General features: G+C 37.1%; 1 protein-coding gene across 1 annotated transcript in view; it reads left to right on the top strand.

Moving 5' to 3' along the window:
* Aff3 (AF4/FMR2 family, member 3) overlaps nucleotides 1–25,090 on the top strand; it is a 436,486-nt gene that overhangs the window by 150,120 nt on the left and 261,276 nt on the right. Inside the window, exon 5 of the mRNA XM_013019735.1 lies at nucleotides 19,379–19,426. Coding sequence (XP_012875189.1) covers nucleotides 19,379–19,426 — 48 coding nt within the window. The remainder of the gene's footprint in view (nucleotides 1–19,378; nucleotides 19,427–25,090) is intronic.

Here is a 25,090-nt window from a genome sequence, read left to right as displayed (position 1 = left end):
GTAGAAATTGCAAGCAGGGTGATTTTTTTTTAACCTGATGTACAGCCATATGGTTGCTGAATGTGTTGATGTTAGTTTTAAGATTCTTGAGTATTTTAAACTTGACATGTTATTTTTTTTAATGATTTCAAACATCATTTCTTTCAGATCCTTTCCCTGATGTTGCTGTAATATTGAACAGATGGCTTTGCAGCATTTACATTTGCATTTTGCAATACTGCCATGTTATTTGCAAATTTTCATTTCAAAAACCTGTGATTCTTTCTCTACCTTTTCGGCATGGCTGCAATTGAAATTATAAATAGATTCTTCTGAGAATCTTGAGGATGTGGTAGAAATTGGATCACATGTTGCTTCTTCTTTTCAATTTTATGTTGTATTTTTGGCGTTCACACCTTCTGTTATTGGTATACTCTCTGATTTTAGGACTTCTATCCAAAGAACTGAAAATCCTCATTATACTTATACCTTGGTTATGTGAGTAATGTTAGGGCTGAAAGGAATCCTGATCCCCTGTTTGCTTTTCTGGTAAGCACTTGTTACTGTATAGGATTGTTCTATATATTTTCTCATTGTCTTGCTGTCCATGTATTATCACCTCCATGAGGTGTATACTCTGCCTGTGTTGTTCACTTTAACTCCAGTATAGCATGGCACTGGTGACCAGCAGTCCTCTATGAATGAATAAATCAGCACATCAATACAAATTTATAGATGGCTTTCTAGAAACAAATTCTTTCACAAGGCAAAGTTGAGTTCCCTGAACAGAATTGTCTTGTCTGATCTTTGACTTATACTGTCATCAAGTGTGTTCCTGTGGTGTGTTGTTATTCTACAAACTGACTGTGTGGCTATTAAGTAACAGTTTCTTGGTGGATCTTTTTCTTCTTTGGAGGCACAGTCGGAATAGTGCCAACTTAAAGGTATTGTCTTGCTTCATAGGCTAAAAGCAGGAAATAAGACAGGCTGTATTGATCAGAGCTGACTGAAGGCCTTTCCTTTTAAAACCAAGTCCATTATTATCCCTATTAAGATTTCTTTGATTTTTTTTAAGTGAGGAATGAGGATTACACTGTACTATTTGGCTTGGAGAGTAATTAATGTCGTGGACCAGCGATGTCTGACTTTATCTTCACCCTGATTTGCCCTGGATTATCATCATTTCCAGCTCATGACTGCTTAAGTGTCTTTGTGCTAGGACTAGGCTAAGTTGTTTGGTCTTAGTCATTCACAATCAGGGAGAAATTAATATGGAATGTTACACTCTGCTATATGTATAATAAGACCAAAAATTAACATAATTGTTGTGAAGTGTGGGTGGGTTATTTGTGAGTTGAGTAACAAATCCTATCAGCTCAAAGTTATAGTGAGAATTGAAGACACACATATAGCTAGAACCATGTCAAGTGTTTCCTGTTTCACTGAGCTTCATGTGGGAAGGGGAGAAGCCTCCTCTCTGCTTAATGGGAATGTTGATTGTTATAGTTTCAGAATTACAAAAGAAACTAAAAAGTGAGTCTTTGTATGCTGTAGGCAGTTTTCTTCCTCTGAACCTTAACCCTGGCAGGCCCATGAGAAGCCTCAAGCAGTGCTCAAAATAGAAGATAAAGTGATGATATTACAGACACAAAAGTGATAAGTTTTCAATTATAATTTTCTACTGGAATTCAAAATATTCAAAATATTTTATAAAGTATGTAGACAGATAAAATTTGTGGAACTGGGAAAATAACACAAAAGAAGGCAGGCATCTGAAGTTTAATTATTAATCATTACCAACACAATAGTATCAGTCAAGCCTAACAAAAGTATGGAATATCATGAATACCCAGGCTTTGCTTCCTCCTTTGGAAAAATCCCTCCTATATTGTGTGAAGCACCGTTTATGATGTATTTTCTAAACAAGGTTTTGCCTGAGTTTTAGTATATTTTCTGTTGCTATAAGAAAACACTTGAGGCTTGGGACTTTATAAAAAGGTTTATTTGTGTTTCATGGTGGCTGGAAAGTCCAAATAGCATGAATAGTATCCTGGTAAGGACCTTTTTGTTTGAGAAGCATAAAAGTACATGGCTGTTGCAGTGGTGTAACTTCACATCATACAGCCCATTGTCACAGAAATTAACTGGACCCACTAAACTAGCATTGATCCCCTTTCCAAGAACAGCATCTCTATGGCCTAATAACTTTTCAATGGGTCCTACCTCTTAGAGGTATTACCACCTCTGAACCTGAACCATGTTTCCAGTCCCTGAGCCTTTGGGGGATACAGTCAAACCATATCTGGACCATAGCAACCTATAGGTTTAGAACTATAGTAAATGTTACCTAAGTATAGTATTTTTCTCAATAATAAGTTTAATATCTATGCTGCAAAGTATAGCTATGTTAACATTCTTCTTTCTGTAAATCAATAACAAGTATCACGTTAAATAATCCTCACTATATTCCTATGGGTGGGATCTTTTATAGCTTGCTAGTTATAAGTACATAGAACTAAAATGCTTAATGTTAAACAATGTAGATAGGGTTGTGATAGATTTTCATGTTTGAATGCTTTTATTCATATATTACCTTTCTCAAGTTTATACCTAATTAGTCCATTTAGTTCAGTGGATATTGTACTAATATCCATTTAATACTCTCAATTTGGTGTTACTAGAATATTCTTTCACTCTAGGTGTATATCTCAGGTATAGAGCAATTGCCTAGTATATGGAAGGCCCTGTGTTCTATTCTTAGCATCTACAAAAAAGAATCTTATTTTGTTCTTTTCATCATAAATAACTTATTATAGACTTACAGTACTGCAATAACTGGAAGACAGAAACTTGACTTTCAGCATTTTATTGGAAATAGCCAGAATTGTATTTTTTAAGCTTGAATAAATATACAATGTTAGAGATGTGAATTAATAACTAACTTCCATTCATTCAAATTCTAATCAAACTTGTAAATCAAGCAGCCTATTTGTATAATTCTCATTGTGAAAAAAACTTTCACTTCACTCTCTTTAGTGTAAATTTCTGTGTCTGGAATGACATCAAGGAAGTTTGAGTTCTTTACTATAATGATATCATTCAAATGTAGATGTCATCCAGTATGACCTATTACATTTCACTCTTCCAGAGATGAGTGTGTCCACTTCCCTTCAGCCTTCTCTTAATGCTCAGACCATTGTTAGTCTGTCCTTCTTTTGTAGACTTTGGGGACTTGCAGCTCAACAGCTGGGTGGGCACGAAATACACAGTGATTACTCAGAATAATGATATTTTCACAATAGAAAGAAAAATATTACATCTTTTTTTTGTTGTTGTTGGTCATGGGGCCTGAACTCTGCCTGGGCGCTGTCCCTCAGCTATTCAGCTCAAGGCTAGCACTCTACCACTTGAGCCACAGCACCATTTCTGACTTTTTCTGCTTATGTGGTGCTGAGGAATCTAACCAGGGCCTCAATCATACAAGGCTGCAAGCACTCTATCACTGAGCCACCTTCCCAGCCCAAAAAAATATTACATCTTATAGGTAGGAAAAGTAATAGGGACAGAGACCTTTCACCTTAATCTATGTCTTCATATATGTCCTGAATATCAGAGGGACCACAGTCACCAAATGAGGAGATTGCACATGTGATACCATCCACAGTACTATGCCTCTGACACTTTTCCACATGGCATTTCAGCTCCTACTATGCTTCAATAAGGTAATAGGAGAGCAAAATTTTTTGTTTTATTTACTTGAGGATTCGTAGAATCAAGAATGTGCCAGACACATAACTAACCACACAATAATTGTCTGGTATATAGTATTTCTGAGGCATCTACCAGTCTTTTTAATTATATGAACAACAATTCATTCATTTCCACCTTCTCTTTTTTTAATTTAATTTTATTGTCAAGGTGATATACGGAGGGGTTACAGTTACATATGTAAGGTAGTAAGTACACTTCTTGTCAGATATTGTTACCCCCTTCAATTTTCTCCCACTTTCCCTACCCTGACTCCTTTCCCCAAGTTATAAAGTTCATTTCCAAAATAGTGTCTTGTGAATATTGCTGTTACATTATTTCACCCTTTGTTCTTTGTCTCACCATTTTGTTGTCCTTCCTTCTCCAAATCAGATAATAAATATGATTGCGTAAAAATGCAGAGATTCTGCATGGCGAAGGACTTAGCTAGCAAAATAAATAGAAAGCCCACAGATTGGGAGAAGATCTTCACGAACTATACAACAGATAGGGGCCTTACATCAAAAATATACCTAGAGGGGCTGGGAAGGTGGCTCAGTGGTAGAGAATTTGCCTTGCATGCTTGAGGCCCTGGGTTCAATTCCTCAGCACCACATAAGCAGGGGAAAAAAAGCCGGAAGTGGTATTGTGGCTCAAGTGGTAGAGTGTTAGCCTTGAGTTGAAGAGCTGAGGGACAATGCCCAGGCCCAGAGTTCAGGCCCCACGACCAGACCCCCCCCCAAAAAATATACCTAGAACTCAAAAAAATTAAACCCCCAATTAAAAATCCTCAAAGAAACAACTACCCCATTAATAAGTGGACTAAATAATTCAAAAGAGACTTCTCTGGAGAAGAAATAAGATAGCCAATAGACACATAAATAAATATTCAACATTTCTGGCCATAAAAGAAATGCAAATCAAATCCATCTTCTCTAAGACATATGGCTTGCTTAGAAAAATACAAACATTATATATAAGATGAAGAGGACAGTTGTACAGATAACTTTGTCTAGTCTTCATGAGTTACGTCTCCTTTTAGTAATCATTGTTTTCTTTAAAATACTTTGACTCTAAACTAATCATTTTTGTTTACTCAACACTCATAATGTAGAAGGCATCTGCTAAATGCTTTACATGCAGTATCTCATTTAGTCCTTGCCTTTAGTGGGTATTGTTATTATCCCTGATGTAGGAATTGGAAAGGTGAGTTCTATGGAACCCAGGTAACCTCCCTGGAGGGGACCTCTGCAACAACTGGAATACTTGTGTTTGCAAAAGTCCATATTCCCACCTTCTATACCACACAGTCTCTTGTATGAATTTGGGGACCCTACAATGAACTTAGAAGCCTATAATTTGATCCAGTCCTCCCTTAGCTGCAGCATTTGCCTCTTCCCAATGGGGCAATTGTTTAAGATATGGGATCTGCAACCTTATTAGCAAGTTCCTCTGATGTCATTGGTGCATCTGAAGAACATAGCCATATAAAGCAGCTTAAAAAAGCATTGTTTTAGTATGGCTGAGATGTGAGTTCCCTCTTTGCTTGTTGAAGATTGTTTCTGATATGAAAGAAGAAACAAACTAGAAGTTGTGTCATGTTTTGTTATCTTTGTCATGCTTCCTGTCATCTGTTCATTTTGTGCTTATTTCACACTAGGCTATCTACCTAAGTAATAGCCAACCTTTGCTCACTTTTACTCTTCAGACTAAATTGCATATTTTTTAATTGTTATTGTAAAGGTGGGGTACAGAGGAGTTGGAGTTACATAGGTCAGGTAATGAGTGCATTTCTTTTTGAAGAGTGTCACCCCTTCCCTTGTTTTCTCCCAGTTTCCCCTCCTGACCTCCCCATAACATAGTATCTAGTGAGTAGCACTGCTGCATTTGTTCACTCTTTTTCCCACTATTTCTGTTCCCCCCCACTCTCCCCCAAACAGATACATACAAGACAAAAGATACAGAAAACAATAACAAAGGAGAAACAAAAACAAAATGACAAAACAAACCTCCTTTCCATTTCTTGGAATTCATTTCAATAGATACCACTTTATATAATCAAATGCACATAGCTATTGAGTCTTTGTGATCCTTTCCTAAGGACATCTTTCGTTGGTCTTACTGTGTGATAATTTTTAAGCTTCCCCTTTGACATCACATTCCTTCATTCTTTTTAAAAAATCTTTATTGTAAAGGTGATGAACAGGGGGGTTACAGTTACAAAAGTAAGGTAATGAGTACATTTCTTTTTAAACACTGTTACCCCCTCCCTCATTTTCTCCCACTTACCCCTTCTTATTCCCTCCCCCACACCCAGTTGTATAGTTCATTTCCAACATAGTGTTAAGTGAGTATCATTAGTGCATTAGTTCATCCTTTGTCTTGATGTTTCTGTGGTTCCCATTCCCTTCCACAAATCGTATATACAAGACAAAGGGTACAGAAAACAGAAACAGAAAAAAAAAAAAACCACAATCAACATTTTATGAATTGAGAAGGAAGACTCTGGGTGCAGAAATGTGCCTGATGTTCATCTTCATAAGAGATAATTGCTTGAGAGAAGGCAGAGAAGCCTAAAGCTGTGAAACCACAGTGATGGTGGATGACCATTCCATGGGGCTTCGGAAAGATAGTGGTGAAGACATGAAGATGAGACTGCCTTCCCTGGGACCCCACCCACAGGCTTTGGGGCCAGTGTCAGGAGACAGTCTTGTCTGTCAATGGAAAGGATACAGGGGCCTGAAGCACCGCTCTTTGCCTTCTGAGCTGCCTTGTATCAGCTTATGACCTTACCTGTTGATTTTTTGTTCATGGAAATGCAATGGTCAGCAGTAACTTCCAAGGCTTAAAGGAAAGGATAAATGCAGAGTTAATATCCAGGTTCACTCCAGGTGCCCCAAGTTCCAGGAACTGACATTTAACCTGTCATATGCAGGGACCTGCATGCTGTTATCCTGGGAACTGACCAACTAATAATATATATGCTATCAGAGTCAAGAATGAAAAGGCCACCCAATTCCATAAATTAAAGAAAATAAAAATATGTATGGCATTTAAATAAATTTAGAAATATAAGACTTTAAGTACTGAAATTTTTCTCTTCAGCCAACACAATTTTAGATGACCAGGAAGGTAGTCTAAAGAGTAAGGCTGCTGGGCACCAGTGGTTCATGCCTATAATCTGAGTTAGTCAGGAGGCTGAGATCTGAGGATCATGGTTCAACACCAGCCAAGGCAAGAAATTCCATGAGACTCTTATCTCCAATTAACCACCAAAAACCCAGAAGTAGCACTGTGGCTCAAGTGGTAGAATGCTTGCCTTGAGCTGAAGAGCTGAGGGACGATGCCCAGGCCCAGAGTTCAAGCCACACAACTAACTTAAAAAAAAAAAAAGTAGATAAAATCTAAGGCTGCTCACTGCTTAGGTAGATAGGATAGTGTGAAATAGAAACAGTAGATACCAGAATCTTCTTTGTAAGTACCAGGTTCTCAGTCATGTTCTCAAAGCTTCTTGAACCTATCTCCCAGCTTCTTTCCCCTACTTCTCTGTCAATTTCAACTGGTTTATTTATTTACTTATTTTATTTTTTAATTTTTTATTATAAAGGTGATGTACAGAGGGGTTACGGTTACATAGTCAAGTAATGAGTACATTTTTTTTTGAACAGTGTCGCCCTCTCCCCTATTTTCTCCTAGTTTTTGTCCCCCTGACTCCTCAACCTCTCAAGTTATAGAGCTCACTTCCAACATAGTGTCTAGTGAGTATCACTGCTGAATTAGTTTACCTTTGTCCTAACATTTCTGTGCTTTCTTTTCTCCATTCCCAAATCAAACACATGCAAGACAAAAGTAATAAAACAAACAATAACAAAAGGGAAAGAACAGAAAACAAACTGCACACAGAACAATTAAAAAAAACCTCATGTTGCCTCTCTTGGAGTTCATTTTGATAAGCATCATTTTACATTGAGCCCTGTGATCCTCTCCTAAGAATATCCTCTTTTGGTCTCACTGTGTGAATGTTTCGAGTCCTTTTTAAGTTATCATGGTCAAGTGTAAATTTTGTCTTTTACTCTCCATTTGGTTTACTTGTAGATTTATAGACAAATTCTAGTTATTACAAATGAGTAAAAACATGCATATTTATTTATTCAGCATGTCCTTATAACATGTCTCCTCAGAGAGTATCCCTAGAAACAGTTGGTGCTGGGGATACCAAATGAACTCTGTTCTCAGAGTCAGGCAGACCTGAGACATGTTGAGGAGATCAGGGATAATGGAGAAAAAGTCTATGAAGAACATGATATATGAAGAGCTATTCCTAAGTCTGTCCTTTATTTCTTTTAGCTTTAATGCTCAAATAAATAAATAAATTATACCAAATAGAATATATGTTGAACATCCTTAATCCAAACATCTAAAACTCAAAATCCCAGACTTCTTGAGGGCATATGCAATGGGTTATAGTATAACTACACCAGAGTACTAAAATATTGTGTGTGAAAGTACCTTCAGAGCTGGGTGTGGCAGTTCACAACTATAGTCCTAGCCACTCTGGAGGCTAAGATAAGACTACAGTTTGAGATTAGTCTATACAGAAAGTTCACAAGAACCCTTCTCAACTAAAAACTGGGCCTGGTGACTTGTGCCAATCATTCCAATTCCACAGGAGGCTGAGATTGGAAAGACTGAGTTCTAGACTATCCATGGCAACAAAGCTTTTAAGACTCTATCTCAACAGGAGCAACTGAGTATGGTGATATTCACCTGTCATTCCTGCTAAGGAGATAAATATCAAATAGGATTGTCCAGGCACAGGTCTGGGCAAAAAGCAACATACTATGTTGAATCCCTGAGTGTAAACCCTGGTTTTGTCCTCCCAGATACTTTCAGGCTATGTATATAAGGTATCTTTTATATTAAGTTAGAAGAATTTTGAGCTTGTTTTCCAGTTTGAAAATACCTTATGTGTACACAAATATTCAAAATTCTGAACCTGAAGCATTTCTAATATGAAGAATTTTGGATAAGGGATGCCCAATCTGTATTGTCAAATTCATAGCCCCACTTTTTGCCATTAACAATAGTCATTTGACCTCGTATTAAAAGAGAACTCACTATATATCTTACTGGTGGACACACGTTAGAACAGTCCTTAGTACCATTAACATCATTAACTGGTTAATTTCTTCAGCCACATTGGATTATTTATTCCATTTTGCAAGCCTTTGTGTTGAGAATTTAAAGATTAGAGAAGAATAGAGTGTTCCTGATTAATAATCAAATTTTTTCCAATATATCTCCTTGTATCCTTTCAGGACGAAAATAGGGATGTGATATTAGCTTTTGCTTTTGATGAATATTATGTTATTTGTTATTAGTGTGGGGCAGGCTGAGAATCGTGATGGGGTATTTCAGAAGTCTTCCCAGCTCCTGCCTGGCATGTGAATGTGAAATAGCTCTCTCTTGTCACTCTGCCTTAGCCTGCTGTTCTTCCTCTGCCTGGGAGTAATGATTTGAGATGAAAGAACACAGAGGTCTGAAGTGTTCTTGTCAATGTCAATTACAAACAGGAAGCGATTGTTCAATATGACTGATCTGTGGTTTCTTTGCTCAGTGTTGACAGGGCAGTGTAAAGATGACCCATTATACTATACAGGACTTGGCACTTAGTTGAAGATATGGTCCCGTGAAAAAACACTAGGTATCGGTTAGTGATCAGGATGCAAAGTCAATCTATAGTTGTAATCTCTTTAACTCATCAATAGGATTTTACAAGGTCAGTACAGTGATAGACCACTTAACTGAGAGCCAAATGCACTTATATCTACAAGCTCAGATTAAGATAACTAATTGTCACTATAAAAATATTACCATAAATGAACGACTTTGTCCTGTGGCTAGGAATCTGCAAGGAAATTAGTACAAGTTGAGTATTCATGTCCAAAATGCTAGAGACTAAAGGTATTTCAGAATTAGTTTCCTTTTTTCTTCCCAGATTTTAAGAATATTTACATATTAGTAGTGAGGCATCTGAAGCAAGAGACCCAAGACTAAATATGAAATCTATTTGTTTTATTTATACTCTATCCACATAGCCTGAATGAAATTTTATAAAATATTTTTTCATGCCTGTATTTTGGCTGCCAATCCTCAGGTGAGATAAAGTGAAATTTTCTACATGTTACTTCACATCACTGCTTAAGACGTTTCATGGTTTTGATTTCAATTTTCAGATTAGGGATGTTCAGTTTGTAACTCTTTAATAAAGTTACCGACTGATAAAAAGCTATACTTGTTCTTGAATTTACAGATAGCAGTGTGGGGACCAGGGAAGTCAAATTACTTCCAAATGGTTTTGATACTAATTAATAACTGTAGCTTTATTTTAATGAGGTAAATAAATATTAATATTGCAAGAATTTGTCTTTAAGTCAACTGGTAACTTATTGTTGTTTAGATAAAGCAAATCCATTCCTTGCAATGTAGGTTCCTGCTCTGGTTACTTAGGAAGTTCAAACTTTGAGGGTTTTGTTGTTGTTTGTGACAATACTGGGGTTTGAACTTGAAGTCATGCAAAGAAGGCACTCTTCTACTTGAACTATACCCCCTAATGTCTTTTGTCTTTAATTATTTTTCAAATAAAATCTTGATCTTGATTTTTTTTCTCCTTAGGCTGGCCTTGGTCATTGTCCTTTTATTTACACTTTCCATATAGCTTAGATAATAGACACATACGACTATGCCTGCTTTATTCATTAAGAAAAAGCTCATTGAACTGTAATCCTCCCTATCTTTGCCCCTCCAGAAGCTAGGATTATAAACATGGTCATGGGGCTTGAACTCAGGGTCTAGGTGCTGTCCCTAAATTGTTCAAAGCTAACACTCTACCGCGTTGAGCCACAGTGCCACTTCAGCTTTCTGGTAGTTAATTGGAGATAACAGTCTCACAGATTTTCCTGCCCAGGCTGGTTTTGAGATCCTCAGAGGAGTTTGGATTGCAGGCATGAGCCACTTGTGCCCAGCTAACACATGTTTTTGAAAGTTTGTTTTTCTAACAAAGGAGGAGGCAGCAATGCTTGATAAGAAATGTACTCATTACCTTGCTCATGTAATTGTAACCCCTCTGTATGGTATTTTCACGATAAGAAAACTTATTTTAAAAGTTTGTTTTTCTTTTTTAATGTGTGGGCTACTTAATTATTCAGTCAACGGATATGGAGTGCTACTGGATGGTACCAATGACTTTGATAAGAAGTGATCACAAACTTATAAAAAGAGATGGTATAACCAGTATAAAATCTAATTGCAAGGTAATGGTATCCATGAACATTTCATTTATTCTTGTCAAATACAGTGCTTCTTATCCAAAATGTAGGAGACAGAAATGTTTCAATTTGCATGTACATAACAAGATGATTTGGGAATGAAAGCCAAGTCTATCATATGAAATTCATATATGTTTCAGGTATATTTTATATACATGGCAAGAAGTTATACAGAATTTTAAGAATTTTCTGTATTCTGGCTGATATATTCTATGGGGTCAGGTGTGGAGTCTTCTACTTGTGATATCTTGTCAGCACTCAAAAAGTTGGGGATTTGAGAGCATTTCTGACTTCAAATTGAAGCAAATGCTTAACCTGTAGTTTTTAATGCAATAAAATCATATGTGAAGGTTAATATAGAGAGTCAAATGAATGTAGAAAAATGCTTATTGGATATTGGGTTTTACTCTGGAATGGTGGTGATATTCTGAAAGTAGGTAGAAATGATGATTCTTCGTGACATTGTAAATATGCCAAATGCCATAGGTATGGTATACTTTGTGGTGGTTCATTTTATATTATCTGACTTGCACCTCAGTATTTTTTTAAGGTAGTATCCTTTGTGCTCTTCTCTTTTCCGTATTTTTCTTTGAGTTTGTATTATACTTTAAGGTTGGAAGTTATTTGAGAAGTTTGGTCTAGTTTTTTCTTGTTTGTTTTGTATCCTTCAGAATACTATTTTCTTAGACATATTGCAAACATTGCTTGTTGAGGTTATCCTCATTTATATATTTTTCTATATCTTATAACATGAATTCTTCTTATATTTTTAAATCAGTTCCTGACTATTACAGAGAAAAGCTTTTGTCTTTGTTTATTTCATATCCAACCCCTTATTAACCTCCTATTTTAATAAAATGAAATCTTTGGGGTTTTTCCAAGATTATAATTTTTTTAAATTAGTAAAATGTATTGATCACAATTTGTTTAGTTAGTGACATAGTGCTTCCAAGTATTACCAATATTGAGCCCATTTTATATTTCTGAAATCCCACCAATTCTTATATTTTATTGATTTATATTTACTACTAATCTGTTGAGGATTCCACATTTATTTTCATAAGGGATATTGACCAGTTCTCTTCTGTTGGGTTTTTGGGTTTTTTTTTTTTTTGGTCAGTCGTGGGGTTTGAACTCTGGGCCTGGACGCTGTCCCTCAGCTCTTGAGCTCAAGGCGAGCACTCTACCACTTGAGCTACAACGCCACTTCCGGTTTTCTGGTGGTTTATTGGAAATAGGAGTCTCACAGTCTTTCCTGCCCGGGCTGGCTTTGAACTGCGATCCTCAGATCTCAGCCTCCTGAGTAGCTAGGATTACAGGCGTGCGCCACCAGCTCCCGGCTTCCTGTTGGGTTTTTATTCTAATTCAATAAAATAAATTCTATAGCTTTCCATTACGTTATATTCTGGGAGAGAAAGTGGACAGGAACTTATTTTTCTGTAAATGTGAGATATTTCATTTTAAAACTGACTTGAAAAAAATTACTATATATTTTATTTGTATGCATTTTCAAGATTGTAAGTCCAAAATCTTATTTTTCATACTTTTTTTCAAGAAGTTTCCTGTTTTAAGGTGTTATATTTGTTGAGTTTGTATTCTATTTTAAAGTTAATATCAATGTCCTCTTAAAATTATAGTGCCTTATATGATGTTTTTATCTAAAATTATGCTTATTTGAGCTTCTTTTTATTCAATAGATTTGTGTGTAACTTGCCTGTCTTTATAGGTAGCTTATTTTTTAATTTTGCTTTTGTTTTTAATATATTTAGGGCTTGTAAAATCCCTTGATTTTATTTGCTATAAATGACTTTGTTTTTCCTCACTTGTTACTTCTATCCTTTTGCCTTCTTTTGTATTATTTTTGGATTTTCTTAAAGTGTTTTTTGTGTGTATGTGCTTGAATTCAGAGCCTACGTGTTATCCCTGAGGGTTTTTTTCTCAAGTATAGTGCTCTGCCATTTGTGCCACTGCTCTACCTCAGGCTTTTTGGTGGTTAATTGGAAATCAGTCTCACAGACTTTCCTGCTCAGACTGTCCTCAAACTTATTTCCCCAGATCTCAGCCTTCTCAGTAGCTAGGATTACATGCATGGAGCCACCAGGGCCTGGCTTTTCCTTTAAATTTTAAATTCTTTAACACAATTTCTTAGAGGAAAAAAATAGTGAAAGCCTTTACTTGATGAATTTGTCTCTTAGACAGTCTTTGTGGCACTAAGAGTTTTATATTACTGAGTTTTACTATTATTCCCTGAAAATATAAAGAGTTATTTGTATGATGTGGTTTGTGCTTAATTTAAAAGATTCTAGGAGATTTTTATGTCTGCACTGCATTTAGTTCCTCTCCTCATAGGTTTTGGCGGACCAGTGGGTAAAGATTCAGACTGTGAAACAATACTTTTTTGGAATTTTCAGAGGGTTTTTGTGTATCTCATATTTAAGTAATACAACCAATTCTTTACCTACCATTGCAGAAACTACAATCTCATACATCGCAGAGAAGACAGAGTAGAGTTTCTTCTCAGCAGTCAAAGTTCTTTAAATCTACCAATTTAACTTTAATAATCTTTTGAAATTCTATATTTTCTTATGTAGCTTTTCTTTGTAAAAGTAGGGGCACACTGAATTTCTCTTCATTTTCTTCCTAATATATCTTCTTCTAATGCTCTATTAATGCCCTAATTTTCCTTCTTCATATATGAATGTGTGTGTGTACATATGCCCAGGTGTGTGTATGAATGAGACCTAGACTTTAGTTGATATTAATATTTCCAGTCTGCAATCATTTTGCTTTCATTTTTATGAGATATATCTTTTTTGGTAATTTCCTTTGCTTGTTTTTTGTGCAACACTTAAGATCACAGAAGCAGAACTGGATGTGAGTGGCCTACTAAGAGTGCATGGCCTGATCAGGTTAAAGCAACAGGGCAGAGATGAATCTGGGCCATGGGTGGGGAGGAGAACAGAGTATATCCTTTGGAAGGTTTCATTTCAGGTGAGGTGTAGACAAGCTAACTTTGGGAGATAATTGACTGCCTTCCTCCTTTGTTCACTGGTGACCCTGTCCTCAGGGTAAGGCTGAGGACACAGCATAGGGGTGGAGCTTCCTGTGCAATTACAGTGGTTCTTGAACTTGAGTTTAGATCCCCTTGTACTGCTTACATCTCATTTCTTTATTGATCAGATTTCCTGTAAATCAAGAAGAACAAAGTCTGTTTAAATAAAGCTCTGCAGGAGCATTTAGATATGTGCATCTGATAAGCCATTTCTAAATACTCTTTTGAGGACCTGCAGACAAACTAAGGCCTGTGACTTTAAATTAGCAGTATTTTAGAATGAAAGTTCCACCTGAAATGAATCTGATGAAGAGTTAAACTATTTTCAAAGTAGGATGTGTTCAGCTCATCTCCTCTGTGATGAAATGCCATTTTCCCTGATTTGATTGAGCCTGTTCTCCTTAAGCCTTGCTTCTTACAGTGTTGTGTGCTGTGCATAGTAATTAGGGACTTCTGCTGTCAGGGGCAGCAAGCTCCTGGTGGATTCTTGAGCTCTCCTTTCCCAGAGCTTAGTTCCTCACCCTTCCCAGACAAAGTGTGTGTATTTAAGTGGCAGGATTTGAGAGAACATACACGATAGCAAGACTGTAGAGAAGAATCAGCCAGGGATGTTAGGTTTTAATTGAAGTTTAGTTGGAGGTTCAATGAGGTGATATTGTTATGACAGATTTCAAAATGTAATGATAGGGAAATGAGTTGGGTTCATGAGAGTTGGAGTAAATACCAAACAGCAGCTCAGCAACTCAGCATGAAACAACAGCTCCAAACTCTCAAAACCTAGAGTAATTAAAATTTACATTGTGCAATCCCCCACCTTCTCAGTGGGTACCTTTCCAAGGGAAGCAGTAATTTTATTGTGAAAAATATAAACACAATTTTGGAGATGTAAATTATATGCACATTTTAATCTTGTTCCTAAACATAGGAAGTTTTCAAAATGTAAATATAATCAAAGCACAAACTATAGCTGAAAGCAGACTTGAGATAGACCTCAGAAGGCAAAAAGTGCTATCGGCTACTTTCCCATGCCTACCTGCCTTCCTGCCCCTTCTGTACTTGTAGGAAAGATGAGGTGAAATTTCATGCTACCACATCTGAGGACACCAAGTCTTGCCCTCTGGGTTTTTGAATGTTACAGGAGGAATAGAAGTTTTAACCTTTGGTCTGTTCATTATCTCCCACACCCTTTTCTTTTTGGTCAGTGCATATGATGTTGGAGGTTAGTGAGTGAGAGATGGTAACTCGATGTTAAAGTATTTTCAGAATGGGAGAAGGGAGGAAATTTACCCAGATACTATTGAATTGTCCCATTTCCCTACTTTAAAGCATGAAAGTTTGCACTTCAATTTGAACCAATTCTGAGGATTGAGTGCAGGGAAACAGAGAGATTGGAGAAAATATACTGTGCTGGTGCTGAGAAACTATATGTGGATTCTCACTGTGTGATCCTGCTACCTGCTGAGTATTTTGAACAAAATACTTCCCTCCTATGGGTCATGGATTTTCTACCTGGTTCAAGTCATTGATTTTGCCTGAAATTAGCTCCAAGATTGCTTATAACTCACACTTTCTGTGCTACTGTGTCCCATAAATCCACTCAAGCCAAACAGAATCCTAGGAATCCAAATCAGTGTGATATTCTTCTTGAGTCATCAGGAGAAATGTTCCAGAAAAGGCTCAAAGTCTCCCTCTGCCAGACTAACCAACCTGTGATTTAAGGGAAGAACTTACTGAAACTGCTTGGTTTCAGCCGCTTGGTCCTGGTTTCAGTTTGACACCTCCTCTACTGTATCAGGAGTCTTCCTAGTACGTGATGACCTGGTGTCTGTCCAAGTATACCACTGAATCTCATGGTTGGACTTGTCATATTGAGACCACCTATCCCTATTTTTTTTCTACTGGTTCCCTTAACATAGCAGGGTAATGAAAATGTTCAAGATTGTGAGCATAGGACTATGAGAAGTCATCATTAAGCAACCTTTGGTTTACATAAACCACATCAAATGCAATTCAAGTGTAGTATTCAGGAGAAACTTGACTTCAAGGATTCAAGCCCAGAGTTTAATTGGAAGAGTTATTTTTAGTATGTTGTATGGATAATGTGAGATTATGGTTTAATTTAGTTGTTCTAACTTAAAAATATAGGAGCTATATTGACAGGTTAGCATTTGTTTTGTCATCTGTAGGAATGTTTAGAAACCTGTAGGTAGAATGAAAGAAATGTTGTGGCTACAGGATGTGTTTTCCAGTTGAGACAGCAGATTCTTTTTTCTGAATGCCAAGGGCAGGGACATTCCAATAGACCATAAATCCATCGTTTGAATGAGACTTTACCATATAGCCTATGAGATGGTTGTCTCAGGATTCCCTTTGACAAGTTGGACTTTAATAAGGGAGGTGATATAAAGACAGTCTTGTGATGGGGAAACATTTCTGAAGGAGAAAATATCTAACACTATAGATCAGGTATCCTGTGTTCTGGTACAATCTCTCCTGTGATACTGTGTGGCTTGGGACAAATTATGTCAATTTTCTGGCCTCAGTCAGGAGATGTGAACAAATGACTAATTCTAGGTAAGAGATGGTTACAGTCATATATGGTGCCATGCCAAGCTTCACACATCTTTTCTAACCTTCATCCATTAGGATAGCCTATTTCAGCAGCAGTACTACAACTCCAGGAAAAGGTGATGGGTTGGCATACATGGGCGGGTGTGAAAGTCATCATCTTTGGGAAAGCTGCTATTATCTTCAAAACTCCTAGAGCTGATTCTGACAGGCCTCATGTTCCTCACAGCTGCAGGAAGTAAGTTAATTAACTAACTAACTAGTTTTATTGTAAAGGTGATATACAGAGAGGTTACAGTTACATAAGTATGGTGATGAGTATATTTCAGTATTACCCCTTCCCTTATTTTTTCCTGCTTTCCCTCTCCCTTGACTCCCCTTCCCCACAAGTTGTGAAGTTCATTTCCAACATAATGTCCAACAATGTCTGTTGCATTGGCTCACCCTTTGCTCCACGATTTCTGTGATTCCCCTTCCCTTCCCAAATCAGATAGACTTTTAATATACAAAATAAAAGGTACCAAAGTCAGAAACAGTGACAACAGGGGATAAACCAAAGGTAAAAAAAAAACACAAAGCAAAACAAAAGAACAACAAAAGAAAAAAAATAACTGCAAACAGTACACTTAAAAAAAACTCTTGTTTCCATATCTTGGAGTTTGCTTTGATTAGCATTATTTTATATGGTCACATGTACATAGCTATTGACCTATTATGATCCTCCGCTATGACTATCCTAGATATATACTAATTATTATAAATGAGGGAAACCATGGAGTCTGTGTTTCCTGGGGTCTGGCTTACTTCATTAATATGATTTTTTCCAAGTCTTTCCATTTCCTTATGAATGGGGCAGTGTCATTCTGATGGAAGCATAGAATTCCATTGTGTATATGTACAATATTTACTTGATCCATTCATCTACTGAGGGATAGCTAGGTTGGTTTCATATCTTAGCTATGGTAAATAATGCTGCAGTGAACATAGTTGTGCTGGTAGTTTTTGTGTGGCCTTGTTTGTGATTGTTTGGATAAATGCCCAGGAGTGGGATTGCTGGGTCATAGGTCTATATATTTAGTCTTTTGAGGAACCTCCATACTGCTGTCCAGAGTGGTTGAACAAGTTTACATTCCCACCAACAGCGTAATAGTGTTCCCTTTAGGCCACATTCTATGCCAGCATCTGTTATTATTAGCTGTCTTGATAATGGCTGTTCTAACTAGGTTGAGGTGGAATCTCAATGTAGTTTTCATTTGCCTTTCTATTATAGCCAGAGATGTTGAACATTTCTTCATGTGTCTATTGACCATTCTTTCCTCTTCAGAGAAGTCTCTTTTTAAATTTTTATCTCAGTTATTAATGGGGTGGTTATTTCTTTGAGGATATGTTTTTTGGGGACCTAATTTTTTGAGCTCTATTTTAGATATGAGGCCCTTTTCTGTTATATAGCTGGGGAAGATCTTCTCCCAATCTGTGGGCTTCTTTTTGTCTTGCTAGCTATGATCTTGGCCATGCAGAAGCTCTGCAGTTTTGCAGGAAGTAAATTTATTCCTATCTTCACCCACATCAATTAATAAATGGGTAGTACACATGGAGCTTAGTTCAGAACAACACAGGAACTCTGTGTTCCTGGAGTGTATGTTGTAGAGAGAGGAGATGTTATTAAAGAATCAGTTATTGAATTTCAGTCATGAGAGGACTATGATGAGGTGATGCCATAGTGGGAGAGAACTCGGGATAGAGATGGCCTTAGACACTCTGAGGAAGCTATGGGTGAGCTATAATCTGAAGAATGAGTTGGAATTATCCAGTTGGCATGTACAGATGGCACTTCTCTAAAAAACAGTGAGGAAGAAAAGGCAGTAGGACTTGAGTAGTAATTATAAGAAAGCTCCATGCTAGAATTTCCTTTAATTATAGGACCCAGAGAATGATTGCCCTAAGACCACATGTAGCATCTCCACTAGCAGTTGGTGCTTTCATGTCCCCACAAAACCATGTGCTATGTTCCAGGCTGTGAAGCCAGCAGCAAACAGTCTCTCAAACTTACTACTGTTAACAGTGGCTGTGACCTAAAGCCACCCCACCTCAGAAGCCTGGATACCACTACATCACAGGGCAGCATAGTGACAGCCAAGCAGGTGGCTCTAGGCCGTGTTGTCTAGAGATCTCAGTTTTTGGTCTTTCGGTTGGGGACCCATCAAAACAATAAGTGTGGCTTTGAGAACTGTGAATGAGTAGGATTTCACTTAAGCCATAGCAATCACTGTACTCATTTGGCCCATGGAACACATCTGGTACTTTTTGCAACAAAGGCTGCAACCTTAGTTGAAACCGTAGTTTCTACACTGTGCTGGAGCCCAGGATGAACAGAACTCAAATCTGTTTGAGACAGAACTCCTGTTCTGTCCTCTGTGCTCAGGAGTCTCCCTGCTTGTTATCGGTGTGGCTAGAGATGCAGGGTCAAGCCACTGAGGCAGGCCTGTGTGAGTGTGCTACTGCTACCAGGCAAGGGGAAGCAAGGAGCCACAATGGGAGTCGGCTATTAAGGGAAGAAACTTATCAATAAATCCCATCTTAAGTATTCCCTCACCAAACCTCTAGTGAATTTCTTCCCACTAATTGGGAACCTTGCATGTCACCTTCTCTTTGTGACCATAAATCTTTTCTAAGAAGCCTAATTTATTTTTTCCTTTGTTTTCAGGAGACTAGATCTGGAGAAAGCAACAGCTGTGTTGAAGAAATAATTCGGGTAAGGATATTCTTTTAAAATCTATTTTTTTAAAAAAAGGTAGGAAATTAAAAAGAAATTCAATGTGTTGAACATGTATTCCAAAGAGAAAGGATTCATGGGGTCACATTTTTGAAAGTAGCTTGTTAGTTGTGAGTCATTTGCTGTTTAACATTTACCTTTATTCTGAGAGAAACACATAGGTTACCTAAATGACATTTAACAAAATAATAGTTCTTTTAGAAACCTAGGAGCTTATCTACACAAGTACCTTTGTGCAGGCTGAGGTGATACTTGGGTATTAAAGTGATCAGTTGGAAGACAGAACAGACTTTAGTTGAAAAATATGGAGGCATTCACATTCAGATACACCCATTTATCACCCTACTATTTAAAAGAGTTAGGCAGAAGTTGCCTTGTGATTTTTCTTCTGAACTTAATTAGAATCAGGTGTACCTGACAAACAGTTAATGCTCAGAGTCTAAAATGTATTCCTATGTTGTTTTTCATGTTATTAATTTCCTTGTCCTTCTTACCATCATTGCCCCTGTATGCTTTCCCTCCATGAGGTACTTTCCATGCAAGCTGAAAACCAAGGCTGTTATGTAGGGTTGCTATTTTCCTGAGAAGTCCAGCTTATAATCAGGTAATCACCATCAACCCAGAGTTTGTCTTTGCTCATGTTTTTTTTCCCCGGGGAGCACTTTAGTAATCTATGGTTCTCAGAAAACTGATACTACATTGGGAAAAACTCCAGTACAAATTAGACCACCTGGTATCAACATTCTCTACAGAAAAAAAAACTATTTTAACATGTTTCTAACTTTTGGACATCCTATACACTTTTACTTGAATTATTATATCATATAATGTACTAAGTAATTGTAAGTAATTACATGGTTTAAAATTTTATATGAACCAATTTTCTAAAACAAGGTATTTTTCTTTATGGAAAGCATTATTTCACAAATCTTATAACTCACAAATTGGCCAGAATAATCAGGTGAAGTTTTATTTGTTGAATTCATAACTCTTTCTTTTTTTTTTACATGGAAGACAATTATCAAATCATAGAGCTTTATTTCTGGCATTTAGATACATATTAAATAAAATCTATACTGTATTTTATCTGTATTATCTATTTTGTCTCTGTCAGATTAGTATATGGTACTGATAAATGTTTTCCTTTCAAAATAATCATGCTTCAGATTTCAAATATCCATTTTAAGCCATCTTTTGATCAGCTATTGTTGTTTATATCTACAAAATGATAATACTGAAACTCATCAGCACCCTCTTTGCTTTCCCTAAGTAGAGAAAATCTGTTTTATCATCTCATAAAAGAAATCTGTCTTTGGCTCTTTACCCCATGCAAACACACTTTTACATGTTTGTTTATTTGTTTTGTTGTTGTTTTTTGGATGAAGGGTTTTGCTATGTAGCCTAGCTTCCCAGTACATTCAGCCTTCTTCCTACCCTTCTAAGAAGGGTGTATATTTGAACAAAAATTTAACTAATTCAGATACAGAAAAGATACAGTTTAAGGAAAATAAAATTTAACTAACATAGATTGTAGTAGTCAACCATTTGAAGCTTTACTATATTTTCTGAAGAAAGTTAATGAGCTCCTCATCCCCTCTATTCCACTTTCATACAATATTGACTCCTAACACCTACACTGGTTATAAATCTAGGATTTGCTTCATTGGTCTTTTCAGGGCCTGATTTCTGTGCATTTTTCTGTTATTCTGTTTCCAGTTTTTCTGTTGAAATAAACCTGATGTGGTCAAGGTCACCAGAAGTAGTTGTTTGTAGCCATCAAATTTGTGATAGTATTTTCTTGTAGTGATGGAAAAGGAGAGCCTTGAAAAAGGCTTTGAAGTGATGAAAGTTAGGTTATTCATGTGCTTTTCATGGGGGTGGGATCACCAGGAGAACAGTGGTGGGTAAAACAGGCATGACCCTTTGCCCTCTTGAACTGGTGATCTGCTGGGAGAGATAGACACTACTTTTTCAAAGATCTCAAAAGTAAATATATAATATAAGTTTATAGGAGCTCATCATAGGATACCATTACCTTCCTCAAGGACAAGAACAATGAATAGGAGAACAACTAAGGATAAAAATGGTGATGACTGTAAGCAAAAGAAATGGAAGAGCTTGTCTTGGTAGGGACCATGATACAACATGGAAAGCAACAGTGGATAGATAAGCCTAGGCAAAAGAGGTAAAAGGAGCCAGATAATACTTACTTCTTCAGCCATGTTCAAGGTACTATAAGAAAGGGAGTCAGTGAAGCATATGAGGAGAGAATGGTGTGTGATCACATTGGCTATCTCAGTGTACTACTCTGGCTGCTGTGGAGGTGGAATGAGGGGGATGAAGAAAAGCAGCAAGAATGCGTGGAAATCATTGCAGGAGTCCCAAGCATAGATGCTTGGAGGTACACTTACAGGCATGAAAAGGCTTAGGAGGGGTCCTGATTTTGGATAAAAAAGAGAAATCATATATTCATTTTTAGACGTTCTAAATTGAAGTGCCTTTGAGACAGCTAAGTAAACCTAGAGAACAGAGGGAAATAAACCAGGCCTGGCACTCAAGCAGAGGTCTAAGCTGCAGCCCAACATTTTGAGTTAATTCAGATATCATTGGCAATAAAACTACAGAAATGGCCACATTTTCCTGGAAAGAGAGACTAGAGACAAAGAAGTAGCAAGAGCTTAAATTCTCACATTGAAAGACCAACGAAAGGAAGATCTGCTGGCAAATAGAAATGAGAGGAAGTAACTGAGTAAAAATGATGATGATAAAGAGTCACAGACCCAAGGGAAGAGAGTTTCACCTCCAAGAATGTACAGAACAAGTTTTGAAAGGACAAGAAAGACGATAGGCCTTTTGCTACAAAAGGGAGGTTTTCATTTCCACATGATTATGATATAAAAGTGCCAGAGTGTACATTTGTGCACTGAAACTCACAGTTTTTAATGGCCAGCATTACCAGTCTCATCTTTAGCTTCTTCCTCTCCTCTCTCTCATTTTTGCTGAGGTGACGATTTTCAAAGCATTTGAATATCACATTGTGTTCTGAAGTATAATTATTTTTTATTCTTACTCAGAGAATTTTAATCCTGGGACCTAATAAATCTGTGTGTAATTGCAAAGTTCTCTTAACCAAGGGCGAAATTATAACTGAGTTCTCTGAAGATGGATCATAAAGGCTAGAAGCCCTCATGGCTGACATATGTTTGTAACAGACAATTTTCTAAGTTATACAGTATTTCATCCCTAAAGGTTCCCGTGCTGTAATACTTTGGTGCTTTTCATAGCATTATCCATTAAGATATAATGGCATTAACATTTGTTCAGCCCATAAAAGTGGTTTATAACTTAATGGAGGGAATGCAGGGCTGGTACCTATGATGCACAAGACAGCTTTAGAAGGCATTTGTGGAGGGCACCTTATGACACAATAGCAAGCAGTCTTGGTAGAATGGTGCCATAGCTTGAGCTAGTTTGAATTTAAGAAATGAATTTAGAGGCCCCTTCAGCACAACATCTAAGAAAATTACATTCTTGGCTTTCATCATTAGTCACTAATTTAATTCCAGTGTTCTGTGAAATATTCATAGTAGATATTTACTTAGAGTTGATTTCTGTTTATGTGAAGACTACTTGCTTCAATTCTGGAGATTCAAATCAGCTTCCTGACATGATAATTGACTTCGGGCAAATAAAGAGAACTCATTTTTTTCCTTAGCTTTCTGGAAACTAAAGAGCCTCCTGCATAAGCTTTGCAGCTGTGGTCTTGGGAGAATTGTGAGCTGAGAAACAGTGTCATATGTAGTACACATTGTTATAGCTTGTCGCATGTTCAGACTCTGGTTGGTAGGACAAAAGAAGCCTTGTGTTTGAATGTCTATATACTCCTTAATGCACATGAAAACATATTAGCCATCCTGTGCCTACTGAAAAATAAAGAACAAAGAGATGACTTGTTTCTGGTGACCTACTTGGTTCAGTTGCAGAGCTGGCTCAGGTCAGATCTCCCCGGCTGCAGGCCAGACAGGCTTTTCCTTGTTTCCTTTATAAGTTATTTCATTTGTTTCCTATGGTAAAGATTGAAGCTCATCAATGGCCAAATCAATACAGGTGGAGCTGTAGAGAAGCCCCCATTAATATATCCTTCCTTGTTGTATACAAAAATAAAATCAATATGTTCACAAATAAAATTTAAAAAAGAAAAAAGAAAAAAAAATAAAATCAAACCAAAAGAAATCTGATGTTGGCCCAGAGAAATTCACCATGTAAAATCTAGCTTTTTTCCAAGATATAAATTAGTGTATTTGGTGGCATTTTGTTTTCTTACTGCATTTAGCTATGTGAATAAGGATAGAAGTAATACGCTTTTACATTTTGAGATACAGTCTCAATAGATGATGTTAGATTAGCTCTTTTCCCTGGAAGCAGAAGTCCTGACAAAATTAGTGCACTGTCAACTTGCAAGGGTGTCCTGGTGCCTGGAAGGCATGGCCAGCAGCCTGTTCGTGTGCCAGGAATGTCCTGGTGCCTGGGAGGCATGGCCAGCATCTTACTTTTATATTGCAGGACTGTTTGACTACAGACCACAGGCTACATAATGATCCTGGAGTGACTCAGTATTAATAGAAGTGGGAGAAGAGGCCATGCCAGTACATAATACATTCTGAGTCCATAAAGAAGGAGATAACGATGCTCAATAGAAAATATACTCATCACCTTACTCATGTAACTGTAACCCTTCTGTACAGTATATTTACAATACAAATATTGTAAAAAATACATTCTGAGTTTTGTGGCGGTAACTATAGAAATCCCGAAGTCCATAAGTTACTGTTGAGAATGTTGAGAATAAATCCTCTGCCTTTTGGTATTTACCAGTCTTATTCTGATACATATCAGTAAAAAAGCACACAGGCATTTGGAGAGTCATCTGGATGGAAGACCAAAGGAATGTTAACAGCATTAGTACCTAAAAGTCTATGCAATGGTAGTTTCTCCCCTAACAGTACTGGGTTCTGATACTATAGTCATTCTTTTCATGGGTGTTTGTTAATACTTAAGTGGACAGTTTTCAGGAGTTTTTTTTTTTTGAGAGACAATTGGAGAACTTCAGCACTGTATTAGAGGACTGATGTTGAAAGTGCTACTTTTTAATGTTTTCCATTGTCCTGCTTTTGCAAAACACAGTAACAGAACTAACAGTTGAGAAGCAGGACCTGTCTCAAAAAGGAAAAGATGTGCTCAAAGCCTTGGACATTTGGTACAAGAAAGACTTAGCAGTTGGGATGACTGAGTTAAAGGATGAATGCAGACAGACACCATATAGAACTGTGTTCCTTTCAGGATCAGAACTTTTTTGACAGGTGACTGGCAATGTCTAGCCCTAGTAACACAAGATGGTAAGAAGCTGGAATTGAAGTTGAGAGGCAGTGCTCTCATTGGCTTTTTCTATATACAGTCCATTGGACTATATGTTGTCATTCATATGTTCTCTTCAGGCTTTTTCATCAATTCATTACATTTTTTCTCAGTGTTTGAGAATTTTCAGAAATGTAAAAATATTAATCATGCAGAACAAAAATTACATGGGACTGGGATTTAGCCCAAGTGGTAGAGTGCCTACCTACCAAATATGAAACCCTGAGC

The sequence above is a fragment of the Dipodomys ordii genome, unplaced genomic scaffold (assembly GCF_000151885.1).
Source record: "Dipodomys ordii isolate 6190 unplaced genomic scaffold, Dord_2.0 Scaffold47, whole genome shotgun sequence".
NCBI classification, from domain to species: Eukaryota; Metazoa; Chordata; class Mammalia; order Rodentia; family Heteromyidae; genus Dipodomys; species Dipodomys ordii.
The sequence above is the reverse complement of the archived record's forward strand: the minus strand, read 5'-3'. Positions and strand labels throughout refer to the sequence as shown.